The 13,605-nt window shown below is 42.3% G+C and overlaps 5 protein-coding genes across 8 annotated transcripts in view; 2 read left to right on the forward strand and 3 right to left on the reverse strand.

Moving 5' to 3' along the window:
* Positions 1-33: 33 nt before the first annotated feature.
* Positions 34-3,701, forward strand: LOC135348904 (glycine N-acyltransferase-like). Of its 4 annotated transcripts, XM_064547290.1 has the most exons (10): positions 34-652; positions 704-876; positions 943-1,059; positions 1,114-1,216; positions 1,333-1,462; positions 1,519-2,387; positions 2,663-2,779; positions 2,830-2,941; positions 3,003-3,162; positions 3,214-3,701. In XM_064547290.1, the coding sequence occupies exons 6-10, from the start codon at positions 2,295-2,297 to the stop codon at positions 3,626-3,628; spliced, it is 897 nt and encodes a 298-aa protein (XP_064403360.1). In that variant the 5' UTR covers positions 34-652; positions 704-876; positions 943-1,059; positions 1,114-1,216; positions 1,333-1,462; positions 1,519-2,294; the 3' UTR covers positions 3,629-3,701. The 4 variants fall into 4 exon arrangements, with proteins under 4 accessions (XP_064403360.1, XP_064403359.1, XP_064403361.1 ...); XM_064547289.1 differs by having other exon boundaries at positions 34-876; XM_064547291.1 differs by lacking the exons at positions 2,663-2,779; positions 2,830-2,941; positions 3,003-3,162; positions 3,214-3,701 and having other exon boundaries at positions 45-652; positions 1,519-2,016.
* Positions 3,702-3,898: 197 nt separating this feature from the next.
* LOC135349218 (transcription factor IIIB 90 kDa subunit-like) lies at positions 3,899-9,227 on the forward strand. Its single transcript, XM_064547721.1, has 15 exons — positions 3,899-4,164; positions 4,633-4,710; positions 4,824-4,997; positions 5,167-5,198; positions 5,264-5,336; positions 5,758-5,907; positions 6,205-6,416; positions 6,665-7,007; positions 7,061-7,128; positions 7,229-7,310; positions 7,372-7,424; positions 7,503-7,840; positions 7,989-8,013; positions 8,630-8,876; positions 8,999-9,227. The coding sequence occupies exons 1-15, from the start codon at positions 3,984-3,986 to the stop codon at positions 9,016-9,018; spliced, it is 2,076 nt and encodes a 691-aa protein (XP_064403791.1). The 5' UTR covers positions 3,899-3,983; the 3' UTR covers positions 9,019-9,227.
* An 89-nt stretch (positions 9,228-9,316) lies between these two features.
* On the reverse strand, positions 9,317-10,017 carry LOC135349250 (thiopurine S-methyltransferase-like). The gene is made up of 2 exons (XM_064547758.1): positions 9,649-10,017; positions 9,317-9,592 (listed from the first exon to the last, which is right to left on the reverse strand). The coding sequence occupies exons 1-2, from the start codon at positions 10,015-10,017 to the stop codon at positions 9,317-9,319; spliced, it is 645 nt and encodes a 214-aa protein (XP_064403828.1).
* Positions 10,018-10,120: 103 nt separating this feature from the next.
* LOC135349221 (thiopurine S-methyltransferase-like) lies at positions 10,121-11,300 on the reverse strand. The gene has a single exon (XM_064547725.1). The coding sequence runs from the start codon at positions 11,289-11,291 to the stop codon at positions 10,581-10,583; it is 711 nt and encodes a 236-aa protein (XP_064403795.1). The 5' UTR covers positions 11,292-11,300; the 3' UTR covers positions 10,121-10,580.
* A 99-nt stretch (positions 11,301-11,399) lies between these two features.
* The window catches only part of LOC135349219 (KICSTOR complex protein kaptin-like), a 30,382-nt gene continuing 28,176 nt past the window's right edge, over positions 11,400-13,605 (reverse strand). The window contains exons 5-9 of the mRNA XM_064547722.1: positions 13,416-13,581; positions 13,224-13,301; positions 12,623-12,828; positions 12,214-12,387; positions 11,400-11,597 (exon numbers count right to left, since the gene is read on the reverse strand). Of these exons, the coding sequence (XP_064403792.1) occupies positions 11,502-11,597; positions 12,214-12,387; positions 12,623-12,828; positions 13,224-13,301; positions 13,416-13,581 (720 nt within the window). The 3' untranslated portion in view covers positions 11,400-11,501. The remainder of the gene's footprint in view (positions 11,598-12,213; positions 12,388-12,622; positions 12,829-13,223; positions 13,302-13,415; positions 13,582-13,605) is intronic.

Consider the following 13,605-nt stretch of genomic DNA (forward strand, 5'->3'; position numbering starts at 1 on the left):
AAAGAATTAAATTGCAGTGCACCCAGAGAAGTGCATTGTTAGCTAACCAACAAAATGGATGACAGTTTGGGACTCGGCTCTTGGAGTGTTGTTTCAGAGAAAAACTTCAATGAGAAGTACACTCCACTCCACTCCCTCCCGGCCCACTCCCTCCACAGCAATTAAATTAAGTCAAGTATATTTCTGAACTTCACACATAAAGTACATGAGATATGCATTGACTTGTGTCTACGACCATACCACGTTGAAAACACCGGTTCTGCTTTGATCTACTTCCCAAAATATAATTGTCCAGTCATAATTTACTCACCTTCCCCAGCCATAGACACAGGTACGTAGCTCATACCATAGATAGTAACTATGCTCATACACAATACAAGGACACTCATTCTCAGCAGTATGTAGACTACATTGTAGTATCTGAATACCCAGTAACTATCTCGTTTGTTCAGCTATTTGTTCATGATCTATATCTGGAGACCAGTAAACTGCACTGGTAAAGTTTACTACCGTACATGTATAATGTACTTTGCAATAGAACAAACCAAATGGAGTGTTTGCTTTATGTCATTGTGTGGGTGTGTATTGAAGGGGGAGGGGCCTTCAATATGTTTCCAACATTAACATGTGTCAGTCCACTCTTCAATCTATGGTCAGTCTGAGCTAGCTATGTTTTATACTCTGTCACTAGCACTGAATACAGCATTGTATCATCATGCTGCAAGAGCTTTTGCTGCTGCTGCAGTGAGGCCAGCTTCCACTGTGCCCCTGTCTGTGATGACTGTGAATTCTCTGTCAGGAGAAGTGGAGATGACTAGGAGCTCCCTTCGGACGATTATCCATCAACTGGAAGACGATACCCCAAGAGCTTTGAGTGTACGTAATACCGTGCTTTGAAATTTGAGAGTAGCTACAATTATGTAAAATATTATTTTCTTCCAGACTATTGGTCTCCTGAAGCATGCCATTGAGGGCCGTGTGCTGTGCAAAATCCACATCAATGGCTGGCCATCATTTAATACTATCATCTGTGAGGTGATCTACCCAAGAGCCTCTGAGGTACAAGTGTAATTGTTATAATGCGACTAAGAGTACGTTCAGATATTTATATAGGTGGCTGATATATTGTGTTATTCAAGAGGCTCTGGAGAGGATGTTCTTCAACTCATTCTCTCTAACAACCTCATCTCATGGGGAAGGAGACAACAAATTTATTGTGTGTGGGAATGCATATTATTACTGACTATCCTGCCGATACCCATAGCTCTGTTTACAACCCCCGGCCCTAGCACAGATATAATATATAGTTAGGCATGAATTGTGATCCTGCAGACCTTGAGAGCAAGTTCAGTGATTATTTGAGTGAGAATCTGTTGGACCCGTCCACTGGAGGGAGAGTGCTCAAACCCTCCAAGGAATATGTGTCTGCATATTTCCCTAAAGGCTCGCAAATAAAAGAAATGTAAGTTCAGGTAACAGTGTCCGATTGACTTAATTGTGCACACAAAAATTCTCCAGACCATGCCCTGATGGATTTGTACTGGGTCACCTCAACTCACGGCACATTCCTTTACTTGCCAAACACTGGGGAAAATTTCACGGCTGGACATCAAGCCCCTACTATATATCAAAACTCATTTTGGACTTTGAGACCATAGCTCTCTATTCAGTGAATGATCTAGACATCCCAGTTGCCTGGATATTGCAAAATCCGTTTGGACGCCCGAGTAGCATATACATTACAGAAGAATATCGCGGCATGAACTTGGGGACACTCCTAACTGTGGAAATGTTTAAAGCTGTCACATCACAAGGATTGATACCAGAGACATTCACGGAGCTGGGAAACAATTTTAGAAATATCACAGCCAAACTTGGAGGTATTGAGTCAGACTACACACTCAAGTGGTTGCTACTGGAACATTAATCCTAAATTCAAAGTAAAATTTAAATGCTCATTTCCTTAATCCTTTAAAATTCCCATGCATGTGTTATTGAAATCCAAATTTTAGCTGACAGCTATCAATGGCGGAAATATGCACTAACTATAGGGAGGGGGGGGGGCAGTTTCTTAGTCTTTTCATAGCTTCAATCTATGGTCTTTTGAACAGAGTATCTCTCACCATCAGATTTGTACGAAACTAAGTTTTGAATGTATCTCTGCATGTGCAAAATCCCAATCTTATTTAGTAGCCTCTTGTTGTGTGATAAAAGAATTTCAACAAGCAGAATCAACCCAGAATCTTGAGAATGCATTCAGTGCACCCAGAGAAGCGCATTTTTACCAAAACAAAATGGATGACAGTTTGGGAGTCACTTGGAGTGTTGTTCCAGAGAAAAACTTCAATGCTTTGATTGAGCAGTTCAAAGGAAAATGTCACAGCTGGGTAAGGCCCTTACTATTAATTGTAGATCTACAATGGAACCTCTTATAATATAGAAACCAATGGGGGAAAAGTTTGGCCCCTTTGCCTTTGGAGGAGTTGCTTTGTACGCAAACTATTCATTTGGGACCTAGGTGTCTGGTCGTTATAATTATTGTAGTTGGCCTGGCCCTTATTCATGCAGGGGTGTAATGGTGGCCGTTACGAGGGGTGCATGTCTATACATGATATCTTTCTTGGAAAGTATTTTTCTGAATTCGGACTCTAGTGCTCTACAGGTTGTGATGCTGTCTACTGTGCAACGGATAAAATCTGGAGCTGTAGAAGGGAACATTTTCACCAATGGCTGGCCGAAGTTCTCATCTCTTGTTCTTCAATGTAGATCAAAAGAACTGGTAAATAGATCGATTTATAATTATGTTGGGATTTATTCACTGTTGTACAGGTAGTGCTGGACTGTTATGTCCTAGTTGAGCCAGACAGAAGTATTATAGAGTCTTTTGCAGAACAATTACACAAGATAATAAGATCAGAAGAACGACTTTATTGGATATTTGGTATGTATAAATTTGACCGACAACCATGCAACAATGATATCATCTTCTTGTATGTCCCCAGCTAATGCAGGGCTCGCTAAAGACCTCCAGCCACTGTTGCAGCTGAAAGCTACCCAGCCTGGTCTGGCTACCCCTAGCTATTGTGTGGATGTGTTAGCAGATCTGATCTTCTACTATATTCCTGTCACTGATGTGAGCACGTTCACAAAAGAAGAGCCTCTGTAAGTTAACGTTTAATAGTTATGATCATAATTATGCTAGTTCAATTGCAGGCTTGTCCCAGACGATTATGTATTGAGAAAACTTGAAGATCGACATTTAGAAGTTGTCTCCACTGTATGGGAGTACCCGGTATGTGGTGGAATAATTCCATTTCTTACAGACCTCGTTAAGCTCTATCACAGTGTGGGTGTGTTTACGCGGCTACCCTCTGGTATCATCAGTGAAACACCAATTGGCTGGTGCTTGCAATACCCTAATGGAGAAGTGGGTAGTCTGTATGTTGTTGAAGAGTACCGAAGGAAAGGACTGGCCAAGATCATGGTGCAGCACATGTGCAAGCTAGTCGTTGAAGACGGAGAGATTCCTTTTATTTCTGCAGAAAAGAATAATTTTAAGCCCATTTCTCTTTTTTTGAATGTGGGTTTTGTTGAGTTAGGCAATTGTGTTAATTTATTCTGCATGTAGATTTTGCATGTAGATTTTTGTTTCTCCATTAAATTTTTTGTTGATATAATTATAAACATTGTCTTGTGCAGTATTTTGCTTCATGGTTGTAGTACAGTCTGGAAGCCAGACCTTTTCTCAGAGGGGGGAGGGGGAAGAGAAGAAAAGGTCTGGAGACTGCAGATCCTGGCTCTACTTGATTTTGCCCCCCAGCTGTTAAGTCTGGCCCAGACTATCAGTGTCTGCAAAACTAGGGGGTGGGGCTGGCCTATAATTATTGGTCCATGTGGTGCCACCTTTGACCTTTGTTTTTTTAATAGAGGATCGATCAGGAGCTAGCTAGCTGTAGGATTTCCATGCAATGTAGCCAGCCACCATGTCCACTATATGCCATGTGTGTGGAGGTACTGATATCGAGTATGACCAGGCCAGAGGAGATGCCGTGTGCACTAGCTGTGGCTCTGTGCTGGAGGACAACATCATTGTCTCTGAGGTGACATTTGCTGAGTCCACTGGAGGAGGGTCCTCTGTCATTGGACAGTTTGTCTCCGCTGAGCGTGAGTCACACAAGTCATCTTGGGTGTGGAATGAGTAGTAGTCAAGTGGGTATGCGTGTTTGGGCACCATAATTATGTGGTCATTAATGAGGGGCTTCTCACATGCATGTACGTACCTCTTTCCGTACCGTGGTATCGACACCCCACACTTGTTAGGGCAGGAGACAGAAACATCCTCACGCTCTGACTTGTGAACCTGTGGTCTCAACAAAGTATGCATTGTACAGTTCCACCTTGACTATTTAGTGTTGGAGTCTTGTAGTGTTTCGGCTAAGTGATAGCCCCTTGCCCCTTGTAATGGGGAAATCCCTAGCTAGGGTCTGACTTAGCTGTACCACCTCTCGTACTGGGGAAACCCCTACATGTAGCTAAGGCCCAGCTCTAATCATGCATTACCTACAGTCTCTATGCAAGCATTAACTAGTGCTTATTGCACGCGTCAGTTGCATTATTTTCCCTCTTGTTCAGACTCCAAGAGTCATGTGAGTGGGGGTGGGTTTCATCATGGAATGGGCCGGGACTCCAGAGAGATCACACTCCAGAATGGTGAGTCACTTCTAAAGTTCATCTCAGCATTGGGTCAAACATAGACAGGTGATATTGTTTTAACACACATGTACATTACTTATTAACTACCTGTTATTTGCTTGTCGCTGTAGCCAAGAGAAGGATAATGGACCTGGGTCAGCGTTTGAGACTGAACCAGCACTGTATAGACTCGGCCTTCATGTTCTTCAAGATGGCTCTACAGATGAACCTCACCCGGGGGAGGAAGTCCAATATTATCGACACAGCCTGTTTATATCTGGTCTGCAGGAGCGAGGGCACTCCACGTATCCACACCCACACACCTCACACACATACACACAATGCACGAATGTAAACATGTTAATTATGTATACATGTAGTTTGCTTAGATGCTTAATCAGCGAAAACCACGAACATTTATACCCTCGAAATATACCCGCTATACCATATTTATGTTTCTTAACTGTTCATCAGATCTTCTCTTAGACTTCAGTGATGTTTTGCAGGTAAACAGTTGCTCTCAAGGTCTAAATTACCTGTGTGCAGTAACCATAGTTACTATCCCGTACAGATCAATGTGTATGCTCTGGGAAGAGCCTTTCTCAAATTGTCCAACGCTTTACACATCAACCCTCCAGCGATCGGTGAGCACTATAAGTAGTGAAATAATTTGCATCAATCTGCACATTTATTATTGAAATGTATGTGTTTTTGTTTTGGTCACATACTGTAATAATACATTTGAGAAAATTATGGCCCGTTCCAAATTCGAAATTTCTGAACGAGAACTCTAGGAGTAGTTACAGAGCCAACTCTAGTACTTTCTAAATGAAGGAGACTTAGCGTTAAATAGAACAGCCATAACTTTAGTTCCGTTGGTTCAATTAATGTTATTTTCTGAAAGCTTAGAGAAAGACCTTTCATATGATGTGTTAAAATCAAAAGTCTAGGCTGTATGCACGTACATGTACATGTATATATACTAATACCATAAACTTTTTAGTATAATCACGATACTTATTATGAATACACCTGTATACTATAACTCCGCCCATTTCCATCCAGATCCGTGTTTATACATCCACCGGTTTGCCCACAAGCTGGAGTTGGGTGACAAGACTCACGAGGTCTCCATGACGGCCCTTCGACTGGTCGCCCGGATGAAGAGGGACTGGATCCATCACGGCAGAAGACCCTCAGGGCTCTGTGGAGCAGGTGGGTTGATTAAATCATTGTGTAGTTTCAACTAGCTGCTTTTGCCTGTCTATACATGTAACTCAATTTCAGTGCTAAAGCATGCTTTTAGAATACACTCGATCTGTCTTCAGTTTTCTCAAAGCTATATACTACAGGTCGAGTATGTCCTACTTGAGCCAAGAGAAGGTAGAACTGTACAGTCTCCTTGAGCAAGAACTTTGTATACTCCTCAATCCACCTACCTAGAGATAGAGAGGATACTGTTTTCTGTTTGCCTAGTTATAATAATTATGCAATTGTTTCCATATCAACCAGCTTTGTTGGTTGCCTCTCGTCTTCACAACTTCAGTCGTAGTGTGCGTGAGGTTGCCAAGGTGGTGAAGCTCTCGGAGGGTACCGTTCGCAAGAGACTGGGGGATTTCCGAGATACGCCTTCCAGTCGTCTCACGATTGACGAGTTCCTCAAGGTTGACCTAGAGCAAGAACATGACCCACCCAGTTACCTGGAGGCCAAGAAGAAAGCTAAAGTGTGTTTTATAATATAAAATAACCATTATCCCCAACGGCTAGTAAAATTTTTTTAGTTAATTATGGTCGAGACATGGAGAGGAAGCTTCGTATACTCAGAGCTAGCTGAAAATAGTGTGATTTAGATAGGAAATCTTTAAATGAATGGGTTTGAACTTTGGACCTTTTAAGAGCAAGCTGTACATTTATAATGTACTTTCGTATTGCAAGTGAAATACCTTGATTTTGATATTTCTTGTTTGTACAGGCTGGTGTTGAGACGAAGGCCCACCCTCTAGCCAACAATCTGAAGAGTGTGGGGGCGGCAAACACTCCGACTTGTGATTCTAGTGACTCTAGTGACTCTGATGACTCTGTTGGAAGGCGTGAGGGAAGTGAGGGAAGTGAGGAGAGTGTGGGTGGGGGAACTGATGACGATGAGGAGGGGGGCGGTTTCAGCGGCATACGGATGGAATCGGTGAAGGATATTATCGCCAAAGCAAGATATGTCGAGTCGTATCTTCGAGGAGGAACAGATGCGGACGTGGGGGAGAATTTGGAGGAGCTGGCCCAAATGGTTGATGATGACCAAGAGCCTAAAGATGAGGAAGGTACGTGTAGAGTGTGTTTATGATTGTGTGATTTTTTATGTGCCTTCGTATAGAAGTGGTAGATGTTCCGCTGACTGTGGATGAATCGTTGGATGATTTGGATGACAACGAACTTGACGAGGTTATCATCGTACACAATCAGTTATTTAAGTGTATAGCGTGTGTACATGTAATTAACCCCCCACGGGGCGCATATGTACATACTTGTCTGATTCATGCAGATGATTCTGTCTCAAGAAGAGGTTGAGATTAAGAGCAAGCTGTGGTTAGCTGAGAATGGAGACTTCCTCGAGGAGCAGAAGTGTAAGTGTTCACAGCTCTGTTGTGTTCTCTCTCTAAGCCTGGCTTTGTTTCTCTGGTACAGTGAGAAGACAGAGGGTGCAGCAAGAAAAGGTTGAGAAGGATAAACAAAAGAAAGTGAGTGTGCACTGACTATAATTCTGTTTAAAAAATGGAAGTTGTTGACATAGTTTGATTGATTCACACATTCTGTAGAGACACTTCAAGCCACGGAAACCAAAAGCGTCTCATTCGGGACTGGCCTCTACAGCTGGGGAAGCTATCGAGAGGATGTTGGTGGAGAAGAGAATATCCTCCAAAATCAACTACGATGTGCTCAAGGACCTAGCTGACGGGTTCGGCTCCTCTGCCAGCGAGATCAATAACCTTACTAACTCATCCTCACAGCCAGTACCACAGGAAGATGACGTTAAAGACGGTGTATTACCACCCATCACTCGGACACCACTGGTTGCTAGGGGAAGGCTGCCTTCACTGAGTGCCAGGAAGAGGACGTTTTCTACTCTTGAGGCATCACCAACTATGGAACCAAAGTATGGCACATTTTTGTGTGTTATTTCGCTGCTGAAATTGCCAATTTTTGGTGCTATAATATAATTTATAGGTGTTTCATTTCGCTGCTATGTATGTTGAAGTGCTATTTTGATATTTGTAATGTTATGACTTGTGTGTTGTTCTCAGGCTGCCAAGGTTACAAGGCTCTAAGGTGAGTTTCTCAATCTTCGTTGTATGTGTGCTTTATGCACCTATCAATGCAAATCCCCACCCCTCCCCCCCTCCCGGGATAGGGTGGGGATTTGCAAACCCCCCTCTCCAGGGGGGTAGTTTTCAGTACAAATGCACTACTAAAGCACTACAAATACCCCTCCCCCAACCCACGGGATTTGACACAGTCACAAAGAATAAACAACATAGCACATAATTATGGAGTACACTCTGTATACAATAGTAAGTCTGTGGTTCTGCTTCAACTCAGTTCAATGAAACCACTGCTCCAGCAATCACAAGTGATCCAGCTTTCTATACTGGCTGTTTGTTCCTGCCAAAGAGCTACACATGCCAGTGGGAGGTTTATAAAAAAGAACTAGAAGTTAAAATTATAGTATACTGACTTGTGGCTGCTGAGTATACAAACTTACAAAATCCCCACCCCAGGGGAAGCAATTTTAATACAAATGACTTACAAATCCCCACCCTATCCCGGGAGGGAGGGGGGGTGGGGGTTTGCATTGATAGGTGCATTAGTTGTCAGTTAAATGTGCAAACAAATTTTTTTATCACATTTAATTTGCATGTAGCTGTTTGCTTGTAATGTATTACAGGAGAGACAGAGAGCCCTGCCTATTTACAAGCCCACCCTTGAACCACGGTCAGAGCACGCTGAAGACCTCCTCCCTCCTGTGATAGACTCATCCCTGGACAAACTAACTACATGTGAGGGTGTGAGAGAGGTGGTGGTGGAGGAGAGTGGGCCAGTACAGTACGATGAGGAGGGGCTAGACGACGGGGAGATGGAGGAGCTGGCGTACGAGGACGACCCTTTATTACAGAGCGATTATGAGGATGAAGGTGGGTGGAGCAAAACACATAAAATACTGTGTCTGAACATTATGTTATAACTTTTGATTCCTGTACCTGCTTGTTTTTAAGTGTGTCTATACATGCAATTTTCTTGTCTTAACTTAATGCAGGTAACTATTTTGACGAATAGGATTTCTGGTTATAGCTGATGCAGCAATTATTTGGAACCAAGTCCTACACCTTCCGAATATATAGTGTACCGATATCGATTTTGTGTATATATATATATGACATGGCCCAATCAGTTTTCAATTCATCTTTTGTACAAAATTCCACGGTAGGTAATTCTCATCAAATGATTTTGTTTATATATACAATTTATTGCGATGTTCTCCTGCAGTCATGTGAAGACCATGCATGCTACTGAAATAATTACCTATATACAAAAATATTGGTATAATGAGAAAACTGCATGTCCTTAATATGAGTCACTTCTTCATTAGGAGTACAATCTTCCACGAGTAACGGCTCAGTTCCCAGACTGGAAAGTGTACGTCGTCTCCTTCTTTCACACTAAAGAATTCCATTGTGTCCTTTACGTCAATCTCTTGCAACAACGTCAGGGGCTTGAAAGAGCCTTCGCTGTACATTAAACGAACCTTGTCTTCAGTGACGGCATACGGTATGCTTGGGTGCTCTGAGTGAATGTAGTCAAAGAACGAGAAGATGATTCGGCCACCCGGTTTCAAAAATGAGGTGATGATCTTGGCGTAAGAATTTGTTTGCATTCCACACAACCAATACTGCCGTGGTTAATAACCAGATCAAAACTTCCAGCCAGCCGATTAAACAGAAGAATGTCGCAACAATACAGAGTGATATCCTTATTTTTAGCACTGTACACAGTGACATCTTTGTCCTCTTTCTTGACATAGGCCAGGCCATGTTCCTCGAAGAACGGCACTATAGCCAACTCTGCCCATTCAATGCCAACCATTTTGTGTCCTTTATCAACAAGAGACAGCAACAATCCTGTTTTCCCACACATGGGGAGCAGTATGTTGAGCTTTGAGGCCTCGTCAAGACGTTCAAAATTCTTCATCAGCATCCCATCCACTTTGGTGCTAGTCCATTTATCTTTGCCTTCCTTGTATTCGTAGTTCCAGAAATCAGGGGAAAGACAGGTCATTATGACCATATATATATTGTCTGCATGTACAATACTTTGACCTTTGATCTTCACTAAATAACCACAGCAGATATTATATGTGTGGTTATTTAGTGAGATTGCTGGTATATGCAATCTGGAATTTTAATTGACCAATGATCACCAATGGTGCCAAATATATTAAACTGGGATTTGACTCCTATAAATATTTTTACACCATTAGTCTACTCTTTTAGTAGTAGAGTTTGCAGTTTCCTTTAATACTGTGAGAATATACCAAGTAAAAAATGTTTTATTGTCTGCATGGTTGCAAGAGCAAGAAGAACCCATGATCCATGCATGGTCGAGCTCTCCATAATTGTTGTAAGCTTTGGCGAGGCCACGTCACCGAGGTATCAACACTGCTAATTCATTTTCCGTATTAGTCTATCAGATAAAAAACTCCTGCATCGATATCGGTATTTATGACATGACCCAATCAGTTTTTAATTTATCTTTTGTATATCCCACATACATGCATGCAACTATAATTATTATGGTACAAAAATACATGTATAAAAAAACTGATAATTATATAGTTCGAGTCACTTTTTTGTTAGGAGTACAATCTTCCACGAGTAACGGCTCAGTTCCCAGAGTGGAAAGTGTACATCGTCTTCTTCTTTCACACTAAATAATTCCATTGCTTCCTTTACGTCAATCTCTTGCAACAATGTCAGGGGCTTGAAAGAGTCTTCGCTGTACATTAAACGAACCTCGTCTTCAGTGACGGCATACGGTATGCTTGGGTGCTCTGAGTGAATGTAGTCAAAGAACGAGAAGATGATTCGGCCACCTGGTTTCAAAAATGAGGTGATGATCTTGGCGTAAGAACTTCGTTTTTCTTGTTTGCATTCCACGCAACCAATACTGCCGTGGTCAATAACCAGATCAAAACTTCCAGCCAGACGATTAAACAGAAGAATGTCACAACAATACAGAGTGATATCCTTATTTTTAGCACTGTACACAGTGACATCTTTGTCCTCTTTCTTGACATACGCCAGGCCATGTTCCTCGAAGAACTGCACTATAGCCAACTCTGCCCATTCAATACCAACCACTTTGTGTCCTTTATCAGCAAGAGAGAGCAACAATCCTGTTTTCCCACACATGGGGAGCAGTATGTTGAGCTTTGAGGCCTCGTGAAGATGTTCAAAGTTTTTTAAGATTGTTCCATCCACTGTGGTACTAGTCCATTCATCTTTGCCCTCCTTGTATTGGTAGTTCCAGAAGTTAGGGGAAAGAGTGGTCATTACGTTGATCAGATACAGTTTCTAACTGAGAGATTTGGGACTTTGTAGCATGTTTCGTACATAATGTAAAACAGGAAATTGCACTCATTTATCATACTTTTTAACACCTCGGGAAGGTACCAAAATTTTTTTACGGTAATTATCATGTGTTCAATGTAAACTAACGTGACAGCATAATTATGAGTGCATGTGATAATATTAATTATTGTATCAGTGATGTTGGCTAGATTTGCTCTCACTGTTCGTATGGTTCTTGATTAATGAGAGTCTTTCTGAGATGACTGAGCTGGCTTGTCCTAGATCGTGCTGCCAGTGTGTACGCCATGTATGTGTGTGTGTGTGTGTGTGTGTGTGTGTGTGTGTGTGTGTGTGTGTGTGTGTGTGTGTGTGTGTGTGTGTGAATTGTGATAACAGAAAGCTAATGTACTTTAGTCTATAGATGTATATAATTATACCCAATTTCCGGGGGGGGGGGGGGGGGGGGGCAAAATATTCGTGGTTTTTGTGGTTAAAACTGGACCACGAATATTTTACCCACGAATGAAGCGACCTTGCCTACCTTTACCTGCAGTGCAAGCAGCAACCACAAAAATAAGATCCATAAACTGACTATACTGACTATAAATATTGCTCAACAACAAATATTTTCCCGCCCGAAAATTACCCGCTATATATACACGGTATAACCAAAGTTAATGGGCACGTAGCTAGGCGGTATATATGGTAGACTATGTATGCTCACATTGTTACAGACAACCTGTAAAATACACTAGCTGAAACAGCTCTGCAACTACTCTTGCAAGATACATACATGAATAATTGAGTTATGTCGTACCTTAAATGGTGCTGCAAATGCTCACGGTGATATTATAACGATTATACCCAGGTATACTTAATCCATGCATGCATGCACTGCTTGTACCTGTAATATATGCACTCCGCCCATTGAGAGGGCAACCAGTTCCGAGAGTCCGTCGTGGGTCATGTCACCGTACCACACACAGTGGATGGGATGGGCAAAGCCTCTCTGCCACACCAGATTGAAGCACGGGGAAGAGGAAGTCTGATCAACACTGTGCTTGTACACCAACAGCTTCTACAAGTTAATGACGAGCACACAGTGGGGTAAATTATGAGCTAGTTGACTGTCCCGTTTGCATGATACTACACAGGAAAAATTTTTAACCAGGAAACCTCAATAAAAACCATAATTTGTAGATCACAACACAATGCCAAATATTGTGTTCATGCTGAGTCCACCTCTTAAACAAAGTCAGCCCTCACCTTTATAGCAACCATGCACCTTAATGTATTAAGTCATCCACCCTCACCTTTCCGTAGGTTCCCAGCACAAGTTCGTTGCTGCCGTCCCACGTAAGGTCCCCCACAGTGGCACACAAGACACTATCGTGGGCGTGAGAGGAGGGGAGGATCTGCGAGTGTTCGAAACCTCGCTCCAACACGTTCATGAACACCACACCCAACTCAATGGCCGAGCACACCAGGAGGTGATAGTCATTCAGATCTGAAGGGTCCGCTGTGTGTGTGACAAGTGATGACTGTATAGTTACGATTGTGTAAACGTGTATATACTACCGTATAGCATGACATTTTCGTTGTTTACGTGAGTTAGCAATCCTACATGAAAATTATTCCGTGAAAATTGTTTTTAAAATTATCTGCTATAACATGCAAAGATTGAAGGCGTGGCCTGGGAGTGTTCCGGTAGGCATGCAGTCAACCCACAAATTATTCAACAAAATGCTTTTAAAAGGCCATTCCTTAAGTGCCTCGAAAATTTAGCGCTATACGGTATGGCTGCATATAGTTACAACAATACCACATACAACACATACAGGCATAGATGAAGTAAGTATACTTAAAAATACCCACAAGCTATGCACAGTGTTAGTACGATCATACGAGTAGTACCTGACGAGTGTAGAGTGAAAAGCTTGACGGAGGTGATGGGGCCATCGATCATCCTTGTGTCCCAGCTCTTTAGCACAGCTGCATGTATGGAACATACCTAATACGTATAGCTCTGAGATCAAAAGAGTCGATTATTGTCCACATCCCAAACACAATAACACAAACCCGTTTATTAAGGTTTACAGAACTAACTGTTAGTAAAGAGGTCAGTGAAGGAGCACTTGCAATACCCGGCCTGACAGCCGAGGGCAGTTATCCTCTGATGACCCACCACCTTCAGACACATGTACGTCACACTACTAGGCAGGTCCACCAGCTCTGGGAACAACTCCTCCAACCCCTCCTCTTGAAACACTAGCTAGAAAGGTGGGTATGAATTCGC

This window comes from Halichondria panicea, chromosome 15 (assembly GCF_963675165.1).
Source record: "Halichondria panicea chromosome 15, odHalPani1.1, whole genome shotgun sequence".
Classification (NCBI taxonomy): Eukaryota; Metazoa; Porifera; class Demospongiae; order Suberitida; family Halichondriidae; genus Halichondria; species Halichondria panicea.